This window comes from Oncorhynchus tshawytscha, linkage group LG04 (assembly GCF_018296145.1).
Source record: "Oncorhynchus tshawytscha isolate Ot180627B linkage group LG04, Otsh_v2.0, whole genome shotgun sequence".
NCBI lineage: Eukaryota > Metazoa > Chordata > Actinopteri > Salmoniformes > Salmonidae > Oncorhynchus > Oncorhynchus tshawytscha.
In genome coordinates, this window is record NC_056432.1 from 55,185,725 (window position 1) to 55,210,139 (window position 24,415).

The window sequence follows — 24,415 nt, forward strand, 5'->3', positions numbered from 1 at the left end:
GGGGAAGATTCCCAGTGTTTGTGATACTCATCATTTGTTGCGACACAGACAGGGTGGCGTGAGTGGTGAAACAAAAGAGTCTGTCCTTGAGTTTTGATGTTGAGTCTTTGCCCAACAAAGTGATGTTAGGATATATAAGTTATCCTGTACGAGGATTTGTGCTGAATACATTACATTGTTACAGGTGTCAAGCTTATGGGCATGTGGCAGCAGTGTGTAGGAGGGAGGTTCCGAGGTGTGAGAAGTGTGCAGGAGGGCATGAGACAAAGGAATGTGTAACATTGGGGAAATTAGTTGTATGTGTTAATTGTAGGGGTGCCCATGGGGCTGGGGTTCCGAAATATCCTGTGTGAGAGAGGCAGTTTGAGGTTTCCAGGGTTAGAGTAGTGCAGAAGTTGTGGTACGCTGAGGCGGTGAAGAAAGTAGAGGAAAATGGGTCAAGGGGGAGGCATCCTGAGAGGAGTGGTGTGAGTACTAGATCTGTACCAGTACAGAGGGATAGGCCAACAAGTGATATATGTTTCAGTGAGATTGGATTTTTATCATTTATAGCAATGGTTATCAACTGTACTACAGGGATGGAACATAAGTCACAGAATATTGGTGGCAGCTGCAAAGAGTTATTTGGGTCAGAAGAGTTACAAGGTGTTAATTGGTGGTGTCCCAACCTTTCAGGCTGTTGGCTTGAGGTAGGATTAAACATATGTATATAGTGGAGTAGGGTGGTGAGTGTAGGGTTAGATGGTAGGGTATGTGTTGATTTATGTATTTTATGATGATTTATTTTAAGTATAAGGAGTATACTCCAGTCTAGTAGGTGGCGGCAATGCAACATTTGTTGGACGCCAACCGCCGTAAAACCTAATCGAAGAAGATACCATAGTATTGGGAGAATCCTGTCTCCTCTTTCACAAGTGCGACTATAGCTAGCTAGTTACGGTAGCGCCAGCTGGAGCAGCCATGGATCCAAGCACCACTATTCTCCGGGTGAAAAGAAAGAGAGGAACTGACCCTGCCGATGCGTTGCTGCTTGCCTGTAAACGTATTCGGCCAGAGACCACATCCCAGACCGCTGGGGAAACTGTGCCTGAGCCCGATGATGCAGAGGTTGAGAATTCAGTCTTCAAACTCGTGGCAACCGTAGCGTCACAGGTATGGGCCGCTGTCAAACCACGGTTTCTCGTGGGCGCTGTACACAATCGGCTGGTGCTGTGCAAGACACTCAAGTCTGCTGTTTTAGTTTGACTAGCTAGCTACCTAATGTATTTGATGTTAAACTAACTGTAGTTAGCTTATCAGCTGGTTAACGTTAGCTATATACATTGTATTTTCTCTTCAGCTCAAGTCATCCTTACTTCGGTAACTGGCTAGTTCGCTTTGTGTTGATTAGCAAGCGAGCTAGCTGGCTAACAACACGGATAGCTTGTTAACTATCGTTCGCGAGCTAGCCTGCCAGCCTACGTTCTCGTTAACGTCACAGCACCAGTATCTGGTGTACCTGTCTCTTGCACATCTGCCATTTCAAGATCATGGGACAATTATGAATTTGTATATTTAGCTAGCTAGGAGGAGATAATCCTTCGCAACACCTGTTTGGCTCCCGAGAGGCGTAGCGGTCTAAGGCACTGCAGCTCAGTGCTGGAGGCGTCACTACAGACGCTGGTTCGATTCCAGGCTGTATCACAACCGGCCGTGATTGGGAGTACCATAGGGCGGCGCACAATTGACCCAGCGTCGACAGGGTTTTCCCGGGGTAGGCGTCATTGTAAATAAGAATTGGTACTTAACTGACTTGCCTAGTTAGTTAAATAAAAATATGAGTTGGCTGGTCATGGTCCAGAGTCAGTCATAGCTAGTTTCATAACCTATCGTTTTATTTTTAATGTAAAAGAGATCTTAATGTTTTCTTAGCACTCAGAAACAGTTCTTGGTAGCTAAGTTTAATTTAGTGAACCTTTCATGTAATGCACTGCCAGTCTTATTAGTCTCAACCGTCTTTGTTAGGATAACTGTTCCCTACATTGTCACTATTCTTAGGATGCCCCAGTCCAGACACAGGTTCGTGAAGCACTGGCCCGCCCCCGCATGGCCCATGCCCTGCGCCCCTCAGGCAGCTCCCAGAGGATTGTGGGAGATCTGCGGAGCGTAAAGTGGAGCACCAGGCGGGAGGAGCGATACAGGATCCTCTCCAGCCATCGAGCAGGGATGCCTGTAGAACAGTCCCCCTCAACGCAGCCAGAGCCCACAGAGGAGCCAGGCAAAAATGCCTGGAGCCTAGGTGAAGTTCAGGTGTTTGACATCATCCAGGAAGATGGGGACCAGGACAAAGCTCCTAGCAAGGTAGGTGTGAGCTGAGCTCCCCTAGCTAGAGCTGGGGAAACGTTCTATGTAAACATATCAGTGCCCAGTTCACATATGATGAATTCAGTGGATCCAGATTACAATCTGCCACTGACACATAGGCCTAGTATTTGGATGGCTTGAATTTGATGCTTATTGTGACTGTTTCCCAGTTGCTGACCCCTGACCCAGAGACTATCCTGTGTAACTCGATGAAGATGCTCCGTGAGAAGCTGAGTGTGTCTGGAGAGGGTGTGGGTGTTGAGCATCGTGAACGGGAGGACGACTACGTGTATGACCTTTACTACCAGGAAACAGTCGCTGCAGGCTGGATCCAGGACATCCTGTCCGTCAGGCCCTACTCAGACGAGGGAGAGTTGGTAAGGGTCAAAAGTGTATCTTAGAACTAGTTTTTACGAACTTTATGCCCAAACTCAATCAATTGGGCTTCTCAAAAATATGGTTGCTGTGTTTGAACTTAAAAATAAATAATCAAATACAGCTGTAAAAGGCTCTCTCATTTAGATTTTTCACCCACACCACTTTCAATTCAAGTCCCACCTTATTGCAGTGTTTCCAGACTCTATACACAGTAGCAATTGAGCATGGGACAAGGTTAGTATCTGAATAACATAAAATGATGCAGGATGAATAACCTTTTCTTGGATTTCCAGGTGCCTGACTTGGTGGTGAATGAGGAAGTGTATGAGGATGAGAATGAAGAGGGGAACTGGAGGAATGACTACCCAGATGAGGATGGCAGTGACAGAGAGGAGCGCTATGGAGGTAGGCTAGTACATTTATTTTTATTGTATGAAGTTCACAAAAGCTTCACGCAATGATTATCAAAGCTCCCATAGTAAGGATAGTTGCATTACTAGTTTCTCTCCGAAACCTAATTTTGCCGTTCTCATCCTGAAGGGTCCTGGGAAGAGCACTCGTACAGTCGGAGATCCTGGGACCAGTACCAGGGCGAGGTGATGCAGGAGTTAGATGATGATGATGATGGAGACAAGGATGACTCCGACTGATCTCCAACTTTGAGCATTGGTGGTTTTTGTCTTTTTTTTTTTTTTTTTTTTTTTTACTGTGCAAGTGTTGGTGTGAATGTGTGGTAGATGTGTTGCACATAACTATGGTGTGCTTCTGGTTTAACTTGTATGTTGGTGAGATGGTTTGGACTGCGTGTTTGCATGTTGTGCATGGTAGTACGTACGTGTAAGCGTATGGTAGTGATTGTGCATCTGAAAGTGTGATACTATGTGTGGGTCTACATTCCCTGTCACACGGGAGCCTGTACTCTTGATGTGTGATGAAAGTGACTCCAAATCCCTTCTGTAAATATGTAGATGTGTATAAAAATAAATGTAAGACTTCCCAAAGAAATTGTGCATTATTGCTGTAATGAATGAAATTATACTGCAATGAATGAAATTATACTGCAAACTGGTTAGGTTTTATGAATAAAACTTATCAACCAATCTTCCATGGAATTAGTATTCAGCAGGCAAACTGACAGAGCCAACTCATTCCTCATTTAACTTGTTCATGGGTAACCACGTCTTTCATATTCACTGAATAACTTATTATAGTGGCTTCGTTAAATATTGGCCCAGGAGATCCTTTGCATGGTTAACTTACAGGTACAATAAAGTTAATGTTCTGTTTAATTAACTACTGCTGCCCTAATAGGCCCATCAAGTGATCGACTGTTGGTAAAGCTGACATGGCCTCAGTCACCATGGTCTTTGGAGGGTTACATTTGCCGTTGCTGAGATGACAGTTGGCTATTGCACATTTTCAAAAGTAGTACAGAAGGTCTTTGTGGGTGGGATTCAGGTTTATGGATAAATAGTTTGCATACTACATTAACCTTACTAAGGTCAGTCAGCAGTTCACAGAAAAATGAGCATCTCATAACTGAAGTAACACCAGAAAGGAGGGCTGGGGGAAAAAACCCACTGAACAACCATGTAGCAGCAGACGTCGAGTCATTTGTTCCCTTTTTCCAATAAACCATCATCCATAACTCAAAAGCTCCAAGAGAACAAGACCGTAGCATCACCTTTAAGAAATACATTTTAATATTTATGAAAACCGGTCTGTTTGCATGTCCCTTCCGGATATACAGACATACACTGAGTGTACAAAACATTAGGAACGACTTCCTAATATTGAGTTTTTGCCCTCAGAACAGCCTCGATTTGTCTGGCTTGAACTCTACGTGTCGAAAGCATTCCACAGGGATGTTGACTCCAATGCTTCCCACAGTTGTCTCAAGCTGGATGGATGGCCTTTTGGTGTTGGACCATTCTTGATATGGGAAAACTTGAGTGTGAAAAACCCAGTAGAGTTGCAGTTGACACTCAAACCAGTGCGCCTGACAGCTACTACCATACCCCATTCAAGGACATTTATATATTTTGTCTTACCAGTTCACCCTCTGAATGGCACACATGCACAACCCATGTCTCAAGAATAAATAAAAAAATCCTTATTTAACCTTTCTCATAACCATCATCTACACTGATTGAAGTAGATTTAACAGGTGACATCAATAAGAGATCCTAGATTTCACCTGGACAGTCTCATGGAAAGAGCAGGTATTCCTAATGTTTTGTACACTCAGTGTATATGTATTTGACAGGCACAGCATTTAAAAAGTGCATACCTATACCCTCTGACATCAAAACAACCTCTATAGGTCATTCCATCACGAGATAAGAGATGTACTGCCATCTTACATAGATCTCCAGCCTCTGAGAAGGGAGAGAACAACTCCATATGCTCTGATGTGGATCTCACCCCATACACCAGGCAAGGGACAATGATATGTCAGGAGATGGGGAGAAGTGAAACTATGAGTAGTATAATGACATAAGGAGGAGGGGATGTCCTAGAGTACTGGCCAGACGACCATGGCTTTTCTTGGGATCTGTCCTGGTCCAATGCTTAACTTCACATGAACCATCAGGCACCAGGTTGGTGACAGTGGAAAGCAACTGGAGTCCCACACTGTCACCTCTCTATACCTGTCTGTGCTTGTAAACGTGTGCATAGTGTCCCAACTTGTAAACTTACAGACTAACATAGTAGTGAGACATTCTGGTAAAATTATTAAATATTCCCATGTCTTTGCAACAACAAAAAAAAAAAATAGGTGAAATTCCATAAGTTGGTCCCATGTGTCTGTTTGTGAATTGCAGAGGGTGGTGGGTAACATGGTGAGAGCTTTGTGTCATGGTTGGGAGTGAGGTTTACCCACTGATGTCCATCTCTGTGAGCACACAGAAACAGGTGAGCTGGGTAAAGCGTGTGAAAGAACCTAGCAAAAGTGAAAGAAAGAGGGTTAGCGCAATCATTAAATTACTAAAAATGAAAATACTGTTTCCACATCTTTCAATGGAAACATTTAACTATCATACAAGACACATATATATACACATATACATACATATACATATACATATATATAAATAAAAATCAGTCCTCATTTGGAAACAGGCTGAGGAAAGGGTCTTATTGAAAGAGGGTAACTCACGTAGTAACTTGGTAATGTAGGGTGGGCGTTTGGACTCGGGCAGGTGGATGCCCAGGAAGTAGACCGGCACTCCGGAGAGGGCAATGGCGATGCCAATGAGAGAGTTGACGGTGTCACTGTACAGTGGCACTGCCACGAGGAACACAGTGCAACAACAGAAGATGATGGGGTACAACAGGGTCAACTGCACACAGGAACACATAGGGGAGACAAGCACAGGCATAGAAGGAAGGAGAAAATAACATTCATTGTTGCCTTACATGTAACTATGAGTCTTCCAAGAGATTTGATCTTTAGTCTATTAATTGATAAAGTATGAACATATTAGTTCACAAGTGAGACAGTCAAGTTCTCACCTTGAGTGGTCTGGGTCTGTCTGGTTCCTTCCAGCGCAGGTAGATCTGCCCGGCGATAGACAGACCCATAAAGAACCAGTAGCTGAAGCTGTAGTAGTTGATCAGCTGGAAGACATCCTCTACAGTCAGGTAAACCAAGGCCATTGCACACTGTGGATACACAACAACAACAAAGAAGACACTGGTCAACAGAGGCAGGACGTATGACTCACCAGCAGGGAGAGACATGGCTCATCAGCATCATCCACACCAGATAGTTAGGAAGCTGCACTGGGCATGTCCATCCACCAGGTGTCAGCACAGACAGCAGCTTTGAGTCGATGTGGACAGTGGAGATGTTTCTACTTTGTTTGTTTAGCATAACAGTTGATGAAATGGTTCTAAAGTGTGCGATGTAAGTGATGTAAGGAAAGGGGGTGCTTACGTTGAAGAGCAGAGCAGGGACAGGAGTATACCTCTCCGCATGAATCATTGATAAGGCGTCCGGGAGGTGACCTTCACGAGCACCCACGAAGAACAGCCTGCCAACGGCAGAGGTATCACTTAGTGCTGAGCGATTAGTGGTTTTTTTTGTTGGTCGGTTCAGTTTCGTGTAGATTTTTAAAAAGATATTGATTTTTAAAAAACATTAAATGCACTATGCATTATGTGGGTTGAACAACACAGAATAAAACAATTAATACAAGTCCCATGATGGTAGTGACTGCCCATTACTGCTTATCAATTATTAAAATCAGTTATCCACATGATTTTACTTAATAAAATATTTCATTTGTTTTATTTGATTCCAAGTCATCTCAATCGAGCTGCTGCCTATGCAGTCTGACAAATAAAACCCCCACAATTTTAATAGTTCTTCTAAGTAAATAAGGGTTTACTTTTATGACTGCTAAATACCAACTATCAATCACTTTTGATAATGTATTTTCAGGTAGAGATACCGCGAAGCAACTGCTCTCTACCCCTTTCGATTGCGCCTCTTCTGTCTCTTCTCTCCCTCTCCGTGGTCATTGTAGTTAATTATCACGTTTTCTGCGCCAAACTATGTAGAACATTGGCCTACTGGTAACTACAACTCACTGCTACGTCACACAGTCCAGGCATGATCAGAAATGATGACTAGTGAAACTGCAGCCAATGTGTGCATTGAGCTCACAGGAAGAAGAAGAGAAAAAAAAGGGCAAAAAAAACAAACAAAATGGAATTCAAATAATTGAACAGATGTCGGTCAATTAGTTATTTTTCAAACAACTGACATTTCGGTTAATCACTCAGCACTAGCAGCCACTAGAGCATCTGGACAACATAATGGTAAATCTGTGGCACACAGCATACACTGTGGAATTGGCTATTTCAGCCACACCCATTGCTCACAGATGTATAAAATCGAGCACACAGCGATGCAATCTCCATAGACAAACATTGGCAGTAGAATGGCATTACTGAAGAGCTCAGTGACTTTCAACTTGCACCGTCATAAGATGCCATCTTTCCAACAAGTCAGTAGGTCAACTTTCTACCCTGCTAAAGCTGCCCCAGTCAACTGTAAGTGGTGTTATTGTGAAGTGAAAATGTCTAGGAGCAGCAACAGCTCAGCCGTCTGTCCTCAGTTGCAACACTTATTACTGAGTTCCAAACTGCTTCTGGAAGCAACATCAGCAAAATAACTGTTAGTCGGGAGCATCATGAAATGGGTTTCCATGGCCGAGCAGCCACACACAAGCCTAAGATCACCATACTCAATTCCAAGCGTCGGCTGGAGTGCTGTAAACCTCGGCGCCATTGGACTCTGGAGCAGTGGAAACGCGTTCTCTGGGGTGATGAATCACGCTTCACCAACTGGCAGTCCAACAGACAAATCTGGACTTTGCAGATGCCAGGAGAACACTACCTACCCAAATGCGTAGTGCCAACTAACATTTGGTGGAGGAGGAATAATGGTCTGGGGCTGTTTTTCATGGTTCAGGTTGGCCCCCTTAGTTCCAGTGAAGGGAAATCTTAATGCTACGGCATACAATGACATTCTAGACGATTCTGTGCTTCCAACATTGTGGCAACAGTTTCAAGAAGGCCCTTTCCTGTTTAAACATGACAATGCCCCCATGCACAAAGTGAGATCCATACAGAAATGGTTTCTCGAGATCGGTGTGGAAGAACTTGACTGACCTGCACAGAGCCCTGACCTCAACGAACACCTTTGAGATAAATTGAAACTCTGACTACGAGCCAGGCCTAACATCAGTGCCCAACATCACCAATGTTCTTGAGGCTGAATGGCTGTAAGTCCCCGCAGCAATGTTCCAACATCTAGTGGAAAGCCTTCCCAGAAGAGTGGAGGCTGTTATGGCAGGAAATGGGGGACCGACTCCATATTAATGCCCGTGATTTTGGAACGAGACGTTCGACGAGCAGGTGTCCACATACTTTGTGTACCTCCATAGCCATTACCAGAAAACAACTCCAGCTGGTGTTTATTATAGAAGGTTACTGTAAAAACCATCGGAGTACAACATAACCAGATGGAACATGAAATCGAGGCCTTAGACTGAACAGCAAGACCATAAAAGCTTAGGGCATTGTATGGGAGAGCGAGCGTGTCACAGGATTTACCTGGATGCGGCGATAATAGATGAGTTTAGCCCTCCGTAACAGGACAGAGCCACAGCGATGGGGATGGTCCAGCTCATCACTCCCAGAGTGTGGTCCGCAAACGTCTACAGAGGAGAAGATAAAACATATTTCACACAGGATATAAAAAATAAAAAAAACACACTTTTACACATGGCTAAAGAAAGATCCATATCTAAAACGGGAGTCTGTCGGACTCCAATTAAACATCCTGGACTGTCAACGGGCCAGGCGGCCCAGCCCTGACACAGTCGCCTGAGGTTGAGCAGGTGCTTATAGAAACAAAGACAAACAGGCCTAAGAACAGAACATCAACTCAATGTATACATTAAAACATTTTCAAAAAACAAGCAAGGGCATTAATCGCATGGTAATTACTTCAACGTGTGGCACGTGGGTCGGAACATTCCCGGAAATCAGAGCAGTAAGTAATCTGCCCTTCAACAGAGACCCATTGGCCCAATAAACTAAATAAAACCCATTCCATGATATAAAAGTGAGCGCTCTTAATTCTGAACTCACCACAGCCACAGCGTCACTGGCGAGGATGGCACTCATGTCCAGCACGGCATAGTAAGCCACGTTAGTCATGATATATATGATCGTGACGATGGGCATGGAGATGGCAATGGACAGGGGCAGGTTCCTATGGGAACAGGGTCAAGAGGTCAAACATGATCATTCACACAGTATACGTCTCTCTTTGCTTTGGCATATACTCTAGCCGGAGTTAACTTGCTTAAACAAAACAGTGCAACATGGTGGTAAGGTTACATGTCAATGGCGTTAAAGTGTGAACGTACATACGGTAGGTTCTACTTTGGAATAACACCCAGTTGCCAGCAATCACTATGGAACTCCATTATCTACCACTGCATTCACACATCCTTGTTACCAAAGCTTCCTCCAATTAGTAATGGAACCCAGTTACCGTTCTAGCACGGGAGCGGAGCAGTTTGTGCTTCAGCCGACCCCTCTGTTGGAGTCGTTGTCGGTCAGTCTAGTTAATGACGGACTATAGAGGCGGAAATCAAGCGTTATGTTTGGTACGTGTTGTCAGGACGTCATGAGTACCTCTCTGGGTCCTTGATCTCCTCGGTAACAAAGTTGAGTGTGTCCCAGCCCGAGTAGGAGAACAGGGCAGAGTACAGGGCCAAGGCAATGTCTCCTGGGTCTGTGGAAGAGCCCTGGAATGACGCCTCAAAGTTCACGGTGTATCCTGAGAGGAGGCAGACAATAATTACTATACAACCTCTCATGCAATGGGATAAAAACCGGATACGAAAATGAGTGTGTTGGCAGCAGTGTTACAGTGTCACTGACCTTGGCATAGTTTCACTACGCCTGTGATGATGATGACGATGAGGGCAAGAACTTTGGCGTAAGTGAAGACATCCTGCACCCTGGTGCCCCACTTCACGTAGGCTGAGTTGATGAATGTCAGCAAACCTAGGGCCAACCAAAGACACGAGTGTTCACACAACATCAGAAGACTAGTACTTAGCAGAGGACTGTTATAGATCAAAGACCAAATATTTTTACTGTGCTGTAAGAGTCTTTCAAATCACAGAGCACTCATTCAATTAGTTACGTTACAATTCACAGGTCACATGAAGAGAGGACTCGAAGCTTCTTAACTCAAGAGTAGTTCTGCCCTGTTCTGTTCTGTTCTGTTGGGCTGCTGTCTGTACAGATGCACAGCGCAGTGAGTGCACACGCATGCATGAAAACAGTACATTATGTACTAATTCTGCCTGTTGAAGTCACGTAGTGTTACTGAAATGGGTATGAGGTAGGGAGGTACTGGAAAACCTGAAGAGCAAGTCCTCCTAAGAGCAATTTGAGAGCGTTCTAAGTTACTCAACTGGAATTAAACGGTCTGCCAATGTCCTATTTGCATTTTCAGAGTGTCCTTTGATGCTTCGTTTGCCATTCGTGAGAGAAGGATAAAGTGAAGCAGAGAGTGCCTAAGCGCGTCATAAGGGTTTACTCACATATGCAGGCGGCTGCGATGAGGCGCGAAGCTGAGTAGGGTGGCTCACACGTGGGGAAGAGCGGCTGCACCAGGTAGTTAGCGAACGTTATGGCGATGACCGCCTGACTGGTGGGCTCAATGATGAGCAGTGATGTCCACAGGCGAATAAAGGCAATGAATGGACCAAAGGATTCCAGGATATAGGCATAGCTGGCCCCGGACTTGGTGATGGTGGTGCCCAGCTCTGCGTAACACAGAGCGCCGACCACTGAGAATATTCCACCGACGGCCCAGATGACCAGCGACAGGCCGTAGGAGGCGCTGTAGATGAGCACGCCCTTGGGAGACACGAAGATGCCCGAGCCAATCATGTTGCCTACGATGAGGCTGACTCCGTTGAGCAGGGAGATCTCCTTCTTCATCTGCATGCTTTCTTTAGCCTGCTCGGGGGCCATGGCGTCGGTGTCGTCGGGGGGCGAGGAGCTCTCGTTCAGCTTCCTGGACTCGTCCCGGTTCTCCATGCTGGGACTGTCTGGGGGCCTGGCTGGCTGGCTACTTCTGGGAAGAGGGTCCCCTCTGATTGGGTGCCACCTGCCTTAAGAGACAAGAAAAAGGGGAAGATGGAGAATTTGAGATTTGAAAGAGAGAGAGAGAGAAAGGAAAACTGGCGTAGCTAATGCCTCTGAAGCAGGCAGAGAGTGTGGAGTGGTCTAATCCAAATGTATTCCATCTACTCTCTAGACCCACTCCCCGGTGTAGCGAACACACCCACAGCTCTGTGGGCCAATGCGCCCATCATCTCACACCTGTCTAAATTGTATTACTTTTTTTGTTTAAATTTAAGAAATGATTTTGACAATAACCCAATTGCATCGTCTATGGCAATGTTTGACAGCCATTGTCGATGTTGACGACATTGCGATGTCACAAAACAACAGGTTTAGTCTATTTGAATGTGCATTTTATATAAAAGTCAACAGATACATTATTTAGCCTATAACAATCTTTAACACTTGAATGAATATTGATTTAGGCAACAAAAAAAAAGGCCTATTTTGCCTGTCAAACTGTAAAAATCCTTTCATAATAGGCCTACAAATTAGAGAATAAATAAAGTAGCCTAAACACAATAAGTACAAAAATAACCTAAATTAGTGCAAAGAAACCTAGTACAAATAAATCATTCAAGTTTTGACAGAATATTCCAGCCTATCCTATAGGCTGTCTTTCGCTTAAGATTAACCTGGATTTGAATGAAAAAAAATTAAATTTTAAAAAGTGCAATGAGGAACCATTTAGGTCGAGGTTTTTTTTTTTAACCATGTCTTAGGCCCCATAAAAGGTTTCTGGCGAGGAACACCAGCATGTCCACCCAGTGGCGAACTCAGCAGGATGACGGACTTGTAAATAGTTAGCCCAGAGTATTTTTTTATACAGGAGTAATAAAGGTCTAGTTCACTCATTTTGTGGGGGGACCCTCACAACCCTACTTCCCACAACTATGCTGATATGAGTATTTTTATGGACAATAGTACATGGTCCAACCAATTTGAAAATAAAGGCAGCCTAGACTAGATTTTTTTTTTAAATAACTAGGTTTAACACCGTTTAGGCCTAGCAATGTGTCCTTTACATATTTTGTTCTTCCTGCCAGTCAATTGACACCTCTGTGTGCACCCCCAAGAGAGAAAAAAAAAGATACGATTGAATCTCCACAATATTTGGACAGGAGGATGGGACGATGTGTCACTCCAGACATCTGCCAACCCTAAAGTGATGCGTTTGTGTTGTCCAGTCTACATGGGTAGTAGGTGAGTCAGAAAGATAATGTCAGGGCTCTCCACAAGATCTTTAAAAAAAAGAAAAGTTCCTTTTTCAGGACAATGTCTGTCTGTCAAAGATAATTCATAAAAATCCAAATAACTTCACAGATCTTCATTGTAAAAGGGTTTAAACACTGTTTCCCATGCTTGTTCAATGAACCATAAACAATTAATGAACATGCACCTGTGGAACAGTCGTTAAGACACTAACAGTTTACAGACGGTAGACAATGAAGGTCACAGTTATGAAAACTTAGGACACTAAAAGAGGCCTTCTACTGACTCTGAAAAACACCAAAAGAAAGATGCCCAGGGTCCCTGCTCATCTGCGTCAATGTGCCTTAGGTATGCTGCAAGGAGGCATGAGGACTGTAGCTGTGGCCAGGGCAATAAATTGCAATGTCCGTACTGTGAGACGCCTAAGACAGCGCTACAGGGAGGCAGTGGCAGACCACGTGTAACAACACCTGCCAGGATCGGTACAGCCGAACATCACACCTGCGGCTCAGCTACAGGATGGCAACAGCAACTACCAGAGTTACACCAGGAACGCACAATCCCTCCAGCAGTGCTCAGACTGTCCGCAATATGCTGAGAGAGGCTGGACTGATGGCTTGTAGGCATGTTGTAAGGCAGGTCCTTACCAGACATCACTGGCAACAACGTCACCTATGGGTACAAACCCACCGTTGCTGGACCAGCAAAAAGTGCTCTTCACTGACGAGTCGCGGTTGTGTCTTACCAGGGGTGATGGTCGGATTCATGTTTGTCATACACCGAAGCCTGTACTCTGGAGAGGGATCGATTTGGAGGTGGAGGGTCCGTCATGGTCTGGGGCAGTGTGTCACAGCATCATCGGACTGAGCTTGTTGTCATTGCTGTCAATCAACGCTGTGCGTTACAAGGAAGACATCCTCCTCCCTCATGTGGTTCCCTTCCTGCAGGCTCATCCTGACCTGACCCTCCAGCATAACAATGCCACCAGCCATACTGCTCGTTCTGTACGTGATTTCCTGCAAGACAGGAATGTCAGTGTTCTGCCATGGCCAGCGAAGAGCCCAGATCTCAATCCCATTGAGCACGTCAGGGACCTGTTGGATTGGAGGGTGAGGGCTAGGGCCATTCCCCCAAGAAATGTCCAGGAACTTGCAGGTGCCTTGGTGGAAGAGTGGGGTAACACCTCACAGCAAGAACTGGCAAATCTGGTGCAGTCCATGAGGATGAGATGCACTGCAATACTTAATGCAGCTGGTGGCCACACCAGATACTGACTGTTACTTTTGATTAATGTGTCCCTTTGTTCAGGGACACATTATTCCATTTCTGTTAGTCACATGTCTGTGGAACTGGTTCAGTTTATGTCTCAGTTGGTGAATCTTGTTATGTTCGTACAAATATTTACACATCTTAAGTTTGCTGAAAATAAACGCAGTTGACAGTGAGAGGACGTTTCTTTCTTTGCTGTTTATATACATTTTACGGACAAAGTATTCATCATCGTTATTTTTTAATCCCATCCTTTAATCCCATCAACCCCTTCCATCCATCTCTGAATCTGTAATGTTTGAATTTCCCACTTTAATTACATAACAATTAAAACATTATTACGGCCAGCCTGCATTCTAAATAGCAGCATTGCTATACCGTAGGCCTGTAACTACGTGAAACATAAACGTTAGGCTTAACATTAGAAAATGACGACCAATTAAATAAAATAAACAAAGCTATAGGCTACTTCAAGCCCTTGCACCACAAACTGATAGGCAGCAGCGTAGACGTCACAATGTCAGATCCATGGTGAGCGATCGGTAGTCTATACTTATACAAACTCTATACAAACTCTAACCTGAGAAACTGCGCTATGCCAGTGGGCCCACTCATGGGCTGCATTCCGAAACACTTAAAAAAGACACACCCTATTCCCTTAGGCCTCAAATTGAATTATGGGGGCGTTTCATGCCCTCGAAGTGAACATAATTGTACACTTGTAAACTCCGTTAAAAACGAGGGCTGAGGGGCTTACGTTAAAAACTGACGAAAAATACGGCCGCGGGAATTCCCCCAAGGGCATAGAACAGTGTGTTTAGGGCCGAAGGCGGTCTACTTTGAGTTGTTTGAAATGCAGTCATGGTATGTATGATAACATCACATCCTGGCTCTTAATGCCCTCTACAGTGCAGTCAGTGCTGGGGCAGGGCTGTACATTTCATGGGATGAATGTGTGAAATGCGTAAAAATAAAAATGTGCCTTAACTGATTGCGTCATTGAGGACAAATATCTCTGATATAACTGCACTCTGTCAATAACTAGGCATGACTTATTCTACGATTATACCATCTGCTTGTCAAGAGATTGACAATATGCTTGGCTTATCATGAGGGTGTTTGTGTGAGTTAGAAGTAACATTAGTGGAAAATGGCTAACCTTGGGTGTAGGCAGTTATAATGAGTTGTGGGAGACGCATACAGAACGTAGTGTAGAGAACAAACACTCTTTTGTTAGATAACAGGAGCCAGGTGTGTGATAACTGTAGAGAGTATGAGCGCATAGATATTCTACACAGCTACAATGCCTGACCGCTGAAGCGCCTAGGGGGCTGGGACCAGCTCGTGCACCAACACTCAACGATAGGCTGAGTGAGTTTAAACCACGCCCAGTCTCTACTCTGACAGGACAGCTCGGAAGCAGGAACTACTTCTGTGAGAGTATATTATAATAACTTTGTCAGGAACAAGTCAGTTCTCTGTTCTACCCTGTGTGGTGTTACAGCGGACCCGTGTATACGAAAATTGCATTTACCACTTATTGCTTAGCTAATAAAAAAGTACATAGTTTACAATCGGTGACTCAGTGTCATATTTATCCTGATACCAGATTCGATTGACGCAACCCTTAACAGTAACCAAAAGGTTGCAAGTTAAAATCCCCGAGCTGACAAGGTACAAATCTGTTGTTCTGCCCCTCAACAGGCAGTTAACCCACTGTTCCACTGTGCCGTCATTGAAAATAAGAATTTGTTCTTAACGGACTTGCTTAGTTAAATAAAAATATATTTTTTTAATGTATTTTTAAATTAAGCATCATTTCTTTTTACCATATCATTTTGATGAAGACAGGTGAGAGGTAAACAGACTTCTTTGAGTGAAATTAAATGTATGAATTGCTCAGAAAGGTGACGTGAGTGTAAGGGTGGGAGCCCCATGCAGCCCCATGTGCTGAAAGTGAGCGCCTTTAATTCCTGCCCTACTTTCTAGGAAACCTTCAAATACAGCGCCATGTAAAGTTCGCTCTTCCAGGAATAGAGTTGCCATATTTGCATGGGACGGTCTGCAATATTCCCTCTAAACTGCGCGGGCACGCAGCTCCCCTCAGACTGCCACGACAAAGAAATATCAGCACGAGATTGAATTTCACTCAACTCTTCCCCTTTGGTTAACACCGTCAACATATCGCTCAACTGAGATGATTGTGGACTTCAGGAAACAGCAGAGGGAACACCCCCCTATCCACATCGATGGAACAGTAGTAGAGAGGGTAGTAAGTTAAGTTCCTCGGCGTACACATCACAGACAAACTGAATTGGTCCACCCACACAGACAGCATCGTGAAGAAGGCGCAGCAGCGCCTCTAACCTCAGGAGGCTGAAGAAAGTCGGCTTGTCACCAAAAGCACTCAAACTTCTACAGATGCACAATCGAGAGCATCCTGTCGGGCTGTATCACCGCCTGGTACGGCAACTGCGCCGCCCACAACCGTAAGGCTCTCCAGAGGGTAGTGAGGTCTGCACAACGCATCACCGGGGGCAAACTACCTCCCCTCCAGGACACCTACACCACCCGATGTCACAGGAAGGCCATAAAGATCATCAAGGACAACAACCACCCGAGCCACTGCCTGTTCACCCCGTTATCATCCAGAAGGCGAGGTCAGTACAGGTGCATCAAAGCTGGGACCGAGAGACTGAAAAACAGCTTCTATCTCAAGGCCATCAGACTGTTAAACAGCCACCACTAACATTGAGTGGCTGCTGCCAACACACTGACTCAACTCCAGCCACTTTAATAATGGGAATTGATGGAAAATATATCACTAGCCACTTTAAACAATGCTACTTAATATAATGTTTACATACCCTACATTATTTCTCATATGTATACGTATATACTGTATATATCATCTACTGCATCTTTATGTAATACATGTATCACTAGCCACTTTAAACTATGCCACTTTGTTTACATACTCATCTCATATGTATATACTGTACTCGATACCATCTACTGCATCTTGCCTATGCCGCTCTGTACCATCACTCATTCATATATCATTATGTACATATTCTTTATCCCTTTACACTTGTGTGTGTATAAGGTAGTAGTTTTGGAATTGTTAGGTTAGATTACTCATTGGTTATTACTGCATTGTCGGAACTAGAAGCACAAGCATTTCGCTACACTCGCATTAACATCTGCTAATCATGTGTATGTGACAAATAAAATTTGATTTGATTTGAACTGTGGGAATTGCTCGAGTCAACCAATTAGCAACTTTCAATGTAACATACCGAAACTAAAATGAACTATGCAGGACTTAGTATGCAAATCTAACTGTGCAAAATATTTTCATATAGGTAGAGCGCATTAGAGTAGGAATCTATTGCATTGAAAGGCATGACTCAGTACTCTCACCATAACCAATCAGAGCTGTCGTAGGCCTATATGCAAATAGCCATTTATGGATCTGTGCCGTTCACTTTGAAATACCTGTTTACAGCATGAGCGGCTGAGAATAGATGAACTTGTTTTGAGATTATATAGCCACCTATGCACATTTGTTCATATGCTTTGCTAGTTCTTGAGTTGATTGCTCAGTTATAGCTCATTTCTAGTCAACAATGGGGTAGTGGTTGCTTCCTTCAAGAGCACAAAAATGTGTACATTGCTAGCTTTCTTTGAAAAGTTAGTCAGGTAAAGAGCTTTTTTGAATGTCTTAAAAGGGGCAGTGATGTATTGAGACTGGCTACTTAACTTATTCAAGACAAAAGGCTACTAGTTTACTCCAATTAGGAGAGGGGTGGTAGGGTTAGGGGAAAATAATAAAGGAACCATCGTTTGTATGATTCTCTGTAATGGGAATAATAATGCAATTTATTTTGTAAAGTGGTTTCTTGCATGAAAACAAGAACATTCAGTCACCTACTGTACTTGTCTGAAGGACAAGTGGATAAACATGTTAATGTCAAGCCCTGCATTATCCTCATGGAGTCTAGGCCTATACTGAATACCATCCATTTGCTGCTACTGTAGACAATGACAGAACGGCTATTTCCATGTTAAAGTGTTATGGGATTCATTTGTCTCCATTGTTTTTGAAGGTAGGCCACTCTGGTAGGCCTACATTAGGATCAAATAGCCAAAGTAGCCTACTTGGTCACTTAAAACTAACTTAAAGCGGGTACAGCTTCAGTGTTCACACGTGCCAGAAGTTGCACTGAATTTTCACAACATTCAAGTTTGCGCTCAGCAGAGCTGAAATTTCCTGTCCTGAAAAGAAATTGAGGGAACATGGACTGTCATTCCACTAAGATATGCACTATACATGCGGACTGTGAGAGAAAAAGTGGTGTCAATAGCCACATCCCACAGGTGGTTATTTGAACCTGGAACAAAACAGGGGTTGTGTTTCTGAACCGCCCTGTCTGGAAGGGGCTCTGCTTTTGTTTCTCCTCATGAAATAATGTACAGATTCTCACACCGATGAGGTGTATACAGTATCAATGACATATCAAACCCTAGTGCTATATAATGGAATGGTTTAATTTTGAGGTATACCAGCATGGATTTTTACAATTCAGTCTATAAGGTTATTTTGATACAGTGCTAAATAAATGAAAAGTTGGATAACTTCACTGCCATTTGTGTCCTATTTTGGTTGGTTTGGTTGAGTATAAAACAAATCAGAACGGAGAAAACACATTTAAACCACTTTGAATAAAATTACATCCTAGGGTCATGCAGTACTCTTGAAACATATTTAGAACTTTAATTATTCAGAAAAATGAAATACTGTCAAAAGTAAAATATTGTAGACATTACATGACCAAAAGTATGTAGACACCTGCTCGTGTCAAACATCTCATTCCAAAATCATAGGCATCAATATGGAATTGGTCCCCCCTTTGCTGCTATAACAGCCTCCACTCTTCTGAGAAGGCTTTCCACTAGATGTTGGAACATTGCTGCGGTGACTTGCACCCATTCAGCCACAAGAGCATAAGTGAAGTCGGGCACTGATGTTGGCCCGATAAGGCCTGGCTCGCAGTCGGCATTCTATTTCAATATGTTCAATGGGGGTTGGGCTCTGTACAGGCCAGTCAAGTTCTTTCAAACCATTTCTGTATGGACTTCACTTTCACTTTTTGCATGGGGGCATTGTCATGTTGAAACAGGAAAGGGCTTTCTTGAGACTGTTGCCACAAAGTTGGAAGCAAAGAATCGTCTAGAATGTCATTGTATGCTGTAGCGTTAACATTTCCCTTCACTGCAACTAAGGGGCCTAGCCAGAAGCATGAAAAACAGCCCCAGACCATTATTCCTCCTCCAAAAAGACTAAAATGTTGGCACTATGCAGTCGGGCAGGTAGTGTTCTCCTGGCATCCTCCAAACCCCAATTCATCTGTCAGAATGCCAGATGGTGAAGAGTGATTCATCACTCCAGAGAACGCGTTTCCACTGCTCCAGAGTCCAATGGCGGCAAGCTTTACATTACTCTAGCTGATGCTTGGCATTGCACATGGTGATCTTAGGCTGCTTGGCCATGGAAACCCATTTCATGAAGCTCCCGACAAACAGTTCTTGTGCTGATGTTGGAAGTCGGTAGTGAATGTTGCAACCGAGGACAGACGATTTTTACACGCTACGCACTTCAGCACTCGGTGGTCCCGTTCTGTGAGCTTGTTTGGCTTACCACTACATGGCTGAGCCGTTGTTACTCCTAGATGCTTCTACTTCACAATAACAGTACTTACAGTTACGGGGGCAGCTCTAGCAGGGCAGAAATTTGACGAACTGACTTGTTGGTAAGGTGGCATCCTATGACGGTGCCACGTTAAATGTCACTGAGCTCTTCAGTAATACCACTACTGTCAATGTTGGGCTGTGGAGATTGCATGACTGTGTGCTCGATTTTATACAGCTGTCAGCAACAGGTGTTGGTGAAATAGCAGAATCCACTAACTTGAAGGGGTGTCCACAGATACACAAAAGTAATGTATTTTGGCCATATCACCCAGCACTATGGGATGGTGTATCACTCTGGAAACACCATGCCACAGCAGTACAGCCCAGACACAACGGTGGTCGTCCTGATCACTGATGACGATGAGACGGCCTAAATGGAGGAAGTCAAGATACCTGGCCGTGTGGTGCCAGAACAACCTCTCCCTCAAAAGTCAGACAAAGGAGACAAAGGAGATGATCGTGGACAACAGAAAACAGAGGGTCGAGCATGCCCCTAATAACATCGACGGGGCTGTAGTGTAGACGGTCGAGAGCTTCAAGTTCCCTGGTGTCCACATCATTAAGGATCTATCATGGTCCAAACACACAAACACAGTCATGACGTGGGCACAACATCTCTTCCCCCACAGGAGGCTGAAAAGACTTTGCATGGGCCCTTAAATCCTAAGAAAGTTCTACAGCTGCACCATTGAGAGCATCCCTGACTGGCTGCATCACCGCTTGGTATGGCAAATGCTCGGCATCCAACCGCAAGGTGCTACAGAGGGTAGTGTGTACGCCCCAGTATGTCACTGGGGCCAGGCTCCCTGCCATCCAGAACTTCTATACCAGGCGGTGTAAGATGAAGGCCCTAAAAATGGTTGAAGACTCCAGCCACCCAAGTCAGTCTGTTCTCTCTGCTACCGCACAGGAAGCGGTATCGGAGTGCCAAGTCTGGGACTAAGTCTCCTGAACAGCTTCTACCCCAAAGCCATAAGACTGCTGAAGAGGTTAATTGAATGGCTACCCGGGCTCTCTGCTTTTCACCCCGTACATAGTACTTCAATCAGTCACCCCAACTACCCCAGTACCGGTACTCCTTGTATATAGCCTCGCTATTGTTATTTTATTACGTTTCTTTTTATCCATTTGTTAATTTTCATACTTTTTAACTGCATTGTTGGGAAAGGGATAGTAAGTAAGCATTTCACAGTAAAGTCTACATTTGTTGTATTTGGCGCATGTGACAAATACAATTTGATTTGACAGTGGCCATGACACTGAATAAGACATTAAGTCCTGTGTTGCTGAGCGGGTATGTCCGGTCTGTGAGTCATGTTCTTATGGCACAGGGCCAGCAGATCCTCTGTGCTTTGCGCTTTGAAATGGCTTCTGTACTGTTACTGCTACAGGATCTGATGGCTATTGTTTTGCTCTTGTTTTTGCAAAAAGGAGTGAGTTAGTGTTGCGAGTCAATGCCTGGATATGAGAGGTTTCATTTAGTCACCTTGATATAGGGCTTAGCGATATAGCCAAAATATCAAAGCACAATATTTGTCTTATCTTTGATGGTATTTGATGTTTCTGAATATTAAAAGCACAAAATATATGTTTCATGAGTAGTGCATGACAACCAATTAATTCTATGTGGTTTAATTGGGATTTATCCATTCTGATTGTCCTAGTTTGGTTGAGTATAAAACAAAGTTGACAGTGAACTAGTCCAATTTTTAATTTATTTAGCACTGTATCAAAATACCTTTATAGACAGTATTGCAAAAAAAAAAAAAAAATGATTGTACCAGTATGTGGAGCTGTACCGGTAGGCAGATCAATACCACTGTACCTTAAAATACTAACACACATACATACATACAAAAGTATTTAGTCAGCCACCAATTGTGCAAGTTCTCCCACTTAAAAAGATGAGAGGCCTGTAATTTTCATCATAGGTACACTTCAATTATGACTAACAAAATGAGAAAAAAAACGACACATGGCCCATTCATTCTTTCCTTTACACAGATCAGTCGTCCTAGTCCCTTTGCAGAAAATCAGCCCCAAAGCATGATGTTTCCACCCCCATGCTTCACAGTAAGTATGGTGTTCTTTGGATGCAACTCAGCATTCTTTGTCCTCCAAACACGACGAGTTGAGTTTTTACCAAAAAGTTATATTTTGGTTTCATCTGACATTCTCCCAATCTTCTTCTGGATCATCCAAATGCTCTCTAGCAAACTTCAGACGGGCCTGGACATGTACTGGCTTAAGCAGGGGGACATGTCTGGCACTGCAGGATTTGAGTCCCTGGCAGGGTAGTGTGTTACTGATAGTAGGCTTTGTTACTTTGGTCCCATCTATCTATCTATCTCTATCTATCTATCTATATATATATATATTGCCCAGCCTTACCACCATACTCACAAGGTCTATACACAAAGGAAAGTAATGACTATGGATCTACTATATTGTCAGCCTTTCTTTTCAGTAAAAGTATAATTCTGGGCTGAGGCTGACCTTAATCTCTCATGGACAGACTTTGTAAACATAAATGAAGCATCTCACCAATGTTCCCTCAATTTTTTCCCTGGCACATTTCAGGTCTGCTGAGCGCAAACTTCAACGTTGTGAAAAATTCTGTGCAACTTCTGGCACGCATTTACTGTGAACACTGAACCCGCTTTAAGTTACAGTTTCAACAGTGGCGAAGAAGGTTGTTGTGGCTATTTGATCATAATGTAGGCCTACCAGAGTGGCCTTCCATCAAAAACAATGGAGAAAAAGGCATCCCATAACACAAACATGGAAATAGCTGTTCTGTCATTCAGTCTACAGTGGCAGCAAATGTGTGGTGTTCAATGTAGGCCTACATTCCATGAGACCTTTTATAAGGTCTCATGGAAGGCTTATCATTAACCTGTTTATCCACTTGTCCTTCAGACAAGGAGATGACTGAAAATGTGTTTGATAAAATAAAATAAAATTCATTATCATTATTAGAGAGAAACAGACATATTATGCTACCCTCTGCCTATTGGCTACTTAGCTTATTCAAGACAGTCTCAAAAATACAACACTGCCCTTTTAAGACATAAAAAAAGCTCTTTACGTGACTCGCTTTTCAAAGAGGTCTAGAAATGCACACATTTTGTGCTCTTCTAGGAAGCAACCACTCTCCCATTATTGACTAGAAATTAGCTATAACTGGGATAATACCTCACTAACTAGCAAAGAATATGAACAAACGTGCACAGGTGGCTACATGCAGCTCTCGCTTTGTTATCAAAACAAGCGCATCTACTGGCAACCACTCATGCTATAAACAGTCCAGTTTAAAGTGAATGGCACAGATCCATATATCAAATCAAACTGTATTGGTCACATACACATGGTTAGAAGATGTTATTTTGAACTGTGGCACACCTTGATTGGATGTAAAATTATGCAGCACATCTAAAATGTTCCTAATTTATTTAGTGGTACTGACCTCCATCTCATCTGATCCATAATGCAATCTATTTTCTGTGACAATTTTAATGTAAATTGATTACATAGGGTTTATTTGAAATATTTTCCTCGTTTTGATAGTTCCTTACTCATGATGGTCAATTTGTGTATACCCCTTTAAGAGTGTCATGCCAGAAAGAAGAAAATGTAGCTCAGGTAAAATCGGTTTGGGCAACAAAATGACAAGGCCATGCTTAGTTTGTTTGTTTGGCAGGCGCTGTGGAATAGCTACAGTTAGCCCAGAGCCATATATTAAGAAATAAATAACTCTGGCTAAACCTAAATCAGATTTGCCCGTGGTAATGGTTTTCACAGACAAAGTAAAATTATACAAATTAAACAACAGCCTGAGCGCACTGGATACAGATGTAGCCATGTTCCTTTGAACGTATTATCGGACCAGCACTAGGGCGCTCAAGTCAAAATGACCTGTGCATTCCGCAAAAGTCTGCAGCACACCTGAGAGTTCCTCAAGCCACATCCGTGAACAGCGGCACACCGGTTGGAAACTAACGTACTGTTACTTTACTCAAATTAAACTCAACTGTACGGTACTCTCGCTACTGTAGTGCACTTTACTGAATTCAATTAATTTAACTGGACTGTGCTGTCCAAACTTGTGAAACAGGCTTTTCAACATCCGGAAAATAAGTCTTCTAGGTGTTTTTTCAACGTAATTTAGCGTACTGGGTACATTGTTACACTGTGGGGATGGTTGTCAGATTGTGACACCGCCATGCCAATTAGATGTTCGTTACCACATGGCTTGATCTACCACATTTTTATCTTGAAATTACTATATTAGCCAGCCCTGGATTTTGAGTAAACACTGTGACAACCAACCCCGGTTTCCCCTACAGGGAAATCGTGGATTTGAATTTGTAGCCTTAATGAGATTGTTTTAGAAACAGACCAAAATCAATATCGATATGTTTACTGTAATGTCCAGTAAACCCTATGGAAACGCAAAGGACCAGTTATCTTTTCCATCTTCTTGCCAGGAAATAACAACCCCCTTTGTCCTACATGGCAGGTAGGCTGTGAATCAGGCATTTACGCGGACTAGTGAAATTAGTAACAGCTACATTCGTATCGGCTATTTGTCTTACCTTTTTATTGTTTTCTGGTTATCGCACTAGACGACCTGCCAAGATGTGTGTGTGGTTGCGGCATCCTCACTGAACACACAGCAGACTAAATGATCATAGTCACGTGACGGCGGCAATAAATGATCACGTGAATGGAT

At 43.5% G+C, this 24,415-nt stretch overlaps 2 protein-coding genes across 3 annotated transcripts; one reads left to right on the plus strand and one right to left on the minus strand.

Moving 5' to 3' along the window:
- The first annotated feature begins 815 nt into the window (after positions 1-815).
- LOC112249051 (probable RNA polymerase II nuclear localization protein SLC7A6OS) lies at positions 816-3,726 on the plus strand. The gene is made up of 5 exons (XM_024418664.2): positions 816-1,152; positions 2,038-2,340; positions 2,514-2,720; positions 3,015-3,126; positions 3,262-3,726. The coding sequence occupies exons 1-5, from the start codon at positions 961-963 to the stop codon at positions 3,369-3,371; spliced, it is 924 nt and encodes a 307-aa protein (XP_024274432.1). The 5' UTR covers positions 816-960; the 3' UTR covers positions 3,372-3,726.
- Positions 3,727-4,956: 1,230 nt separating this feature from the next.
- On the minus strand, positions 4,957-24,386 carry LOC112249050 (Y+L amino acid transporter 2). 2 transcript variants are annotated; one of them, XM_024418662.2, is made up of 10 exons: positions 24,279-24,386; positions 10,860-11,435; positions 10,189-10,314; positions 9,940-10,084; positions 9,388-9,511; positions 8,848-8,951; positions 6,662-6,758; positions 6,238-6,387; positions 5,882-6,010; positions 4,957-5,665 (listed from the first exon to the last, which is right to left on the minus strand). In XM_024418662.2, exons 2-10 carry the CDS (start codon positions 11,359-11,361, stop codon positions 5,579-5,581), a joined length of 1,464 nt encoding a protein of 487 aa, XP_024274430.1. In that variant the 5' UTR covers positions 11,362-11,435; positions 24,279-24,386; the 3' UTR covers positions 4,957-5,578. The 2 variants fall into 2 exon arrangements, with proteins under 2 accessions (XP_024274430.1, XP_024274429.1); XM_024418661.2 differs by having other exon boundaries at positions 5,882-6,065.
- Between the last annotated feature and the right edge of the window lie 29 nt (positions 24,387-24,415).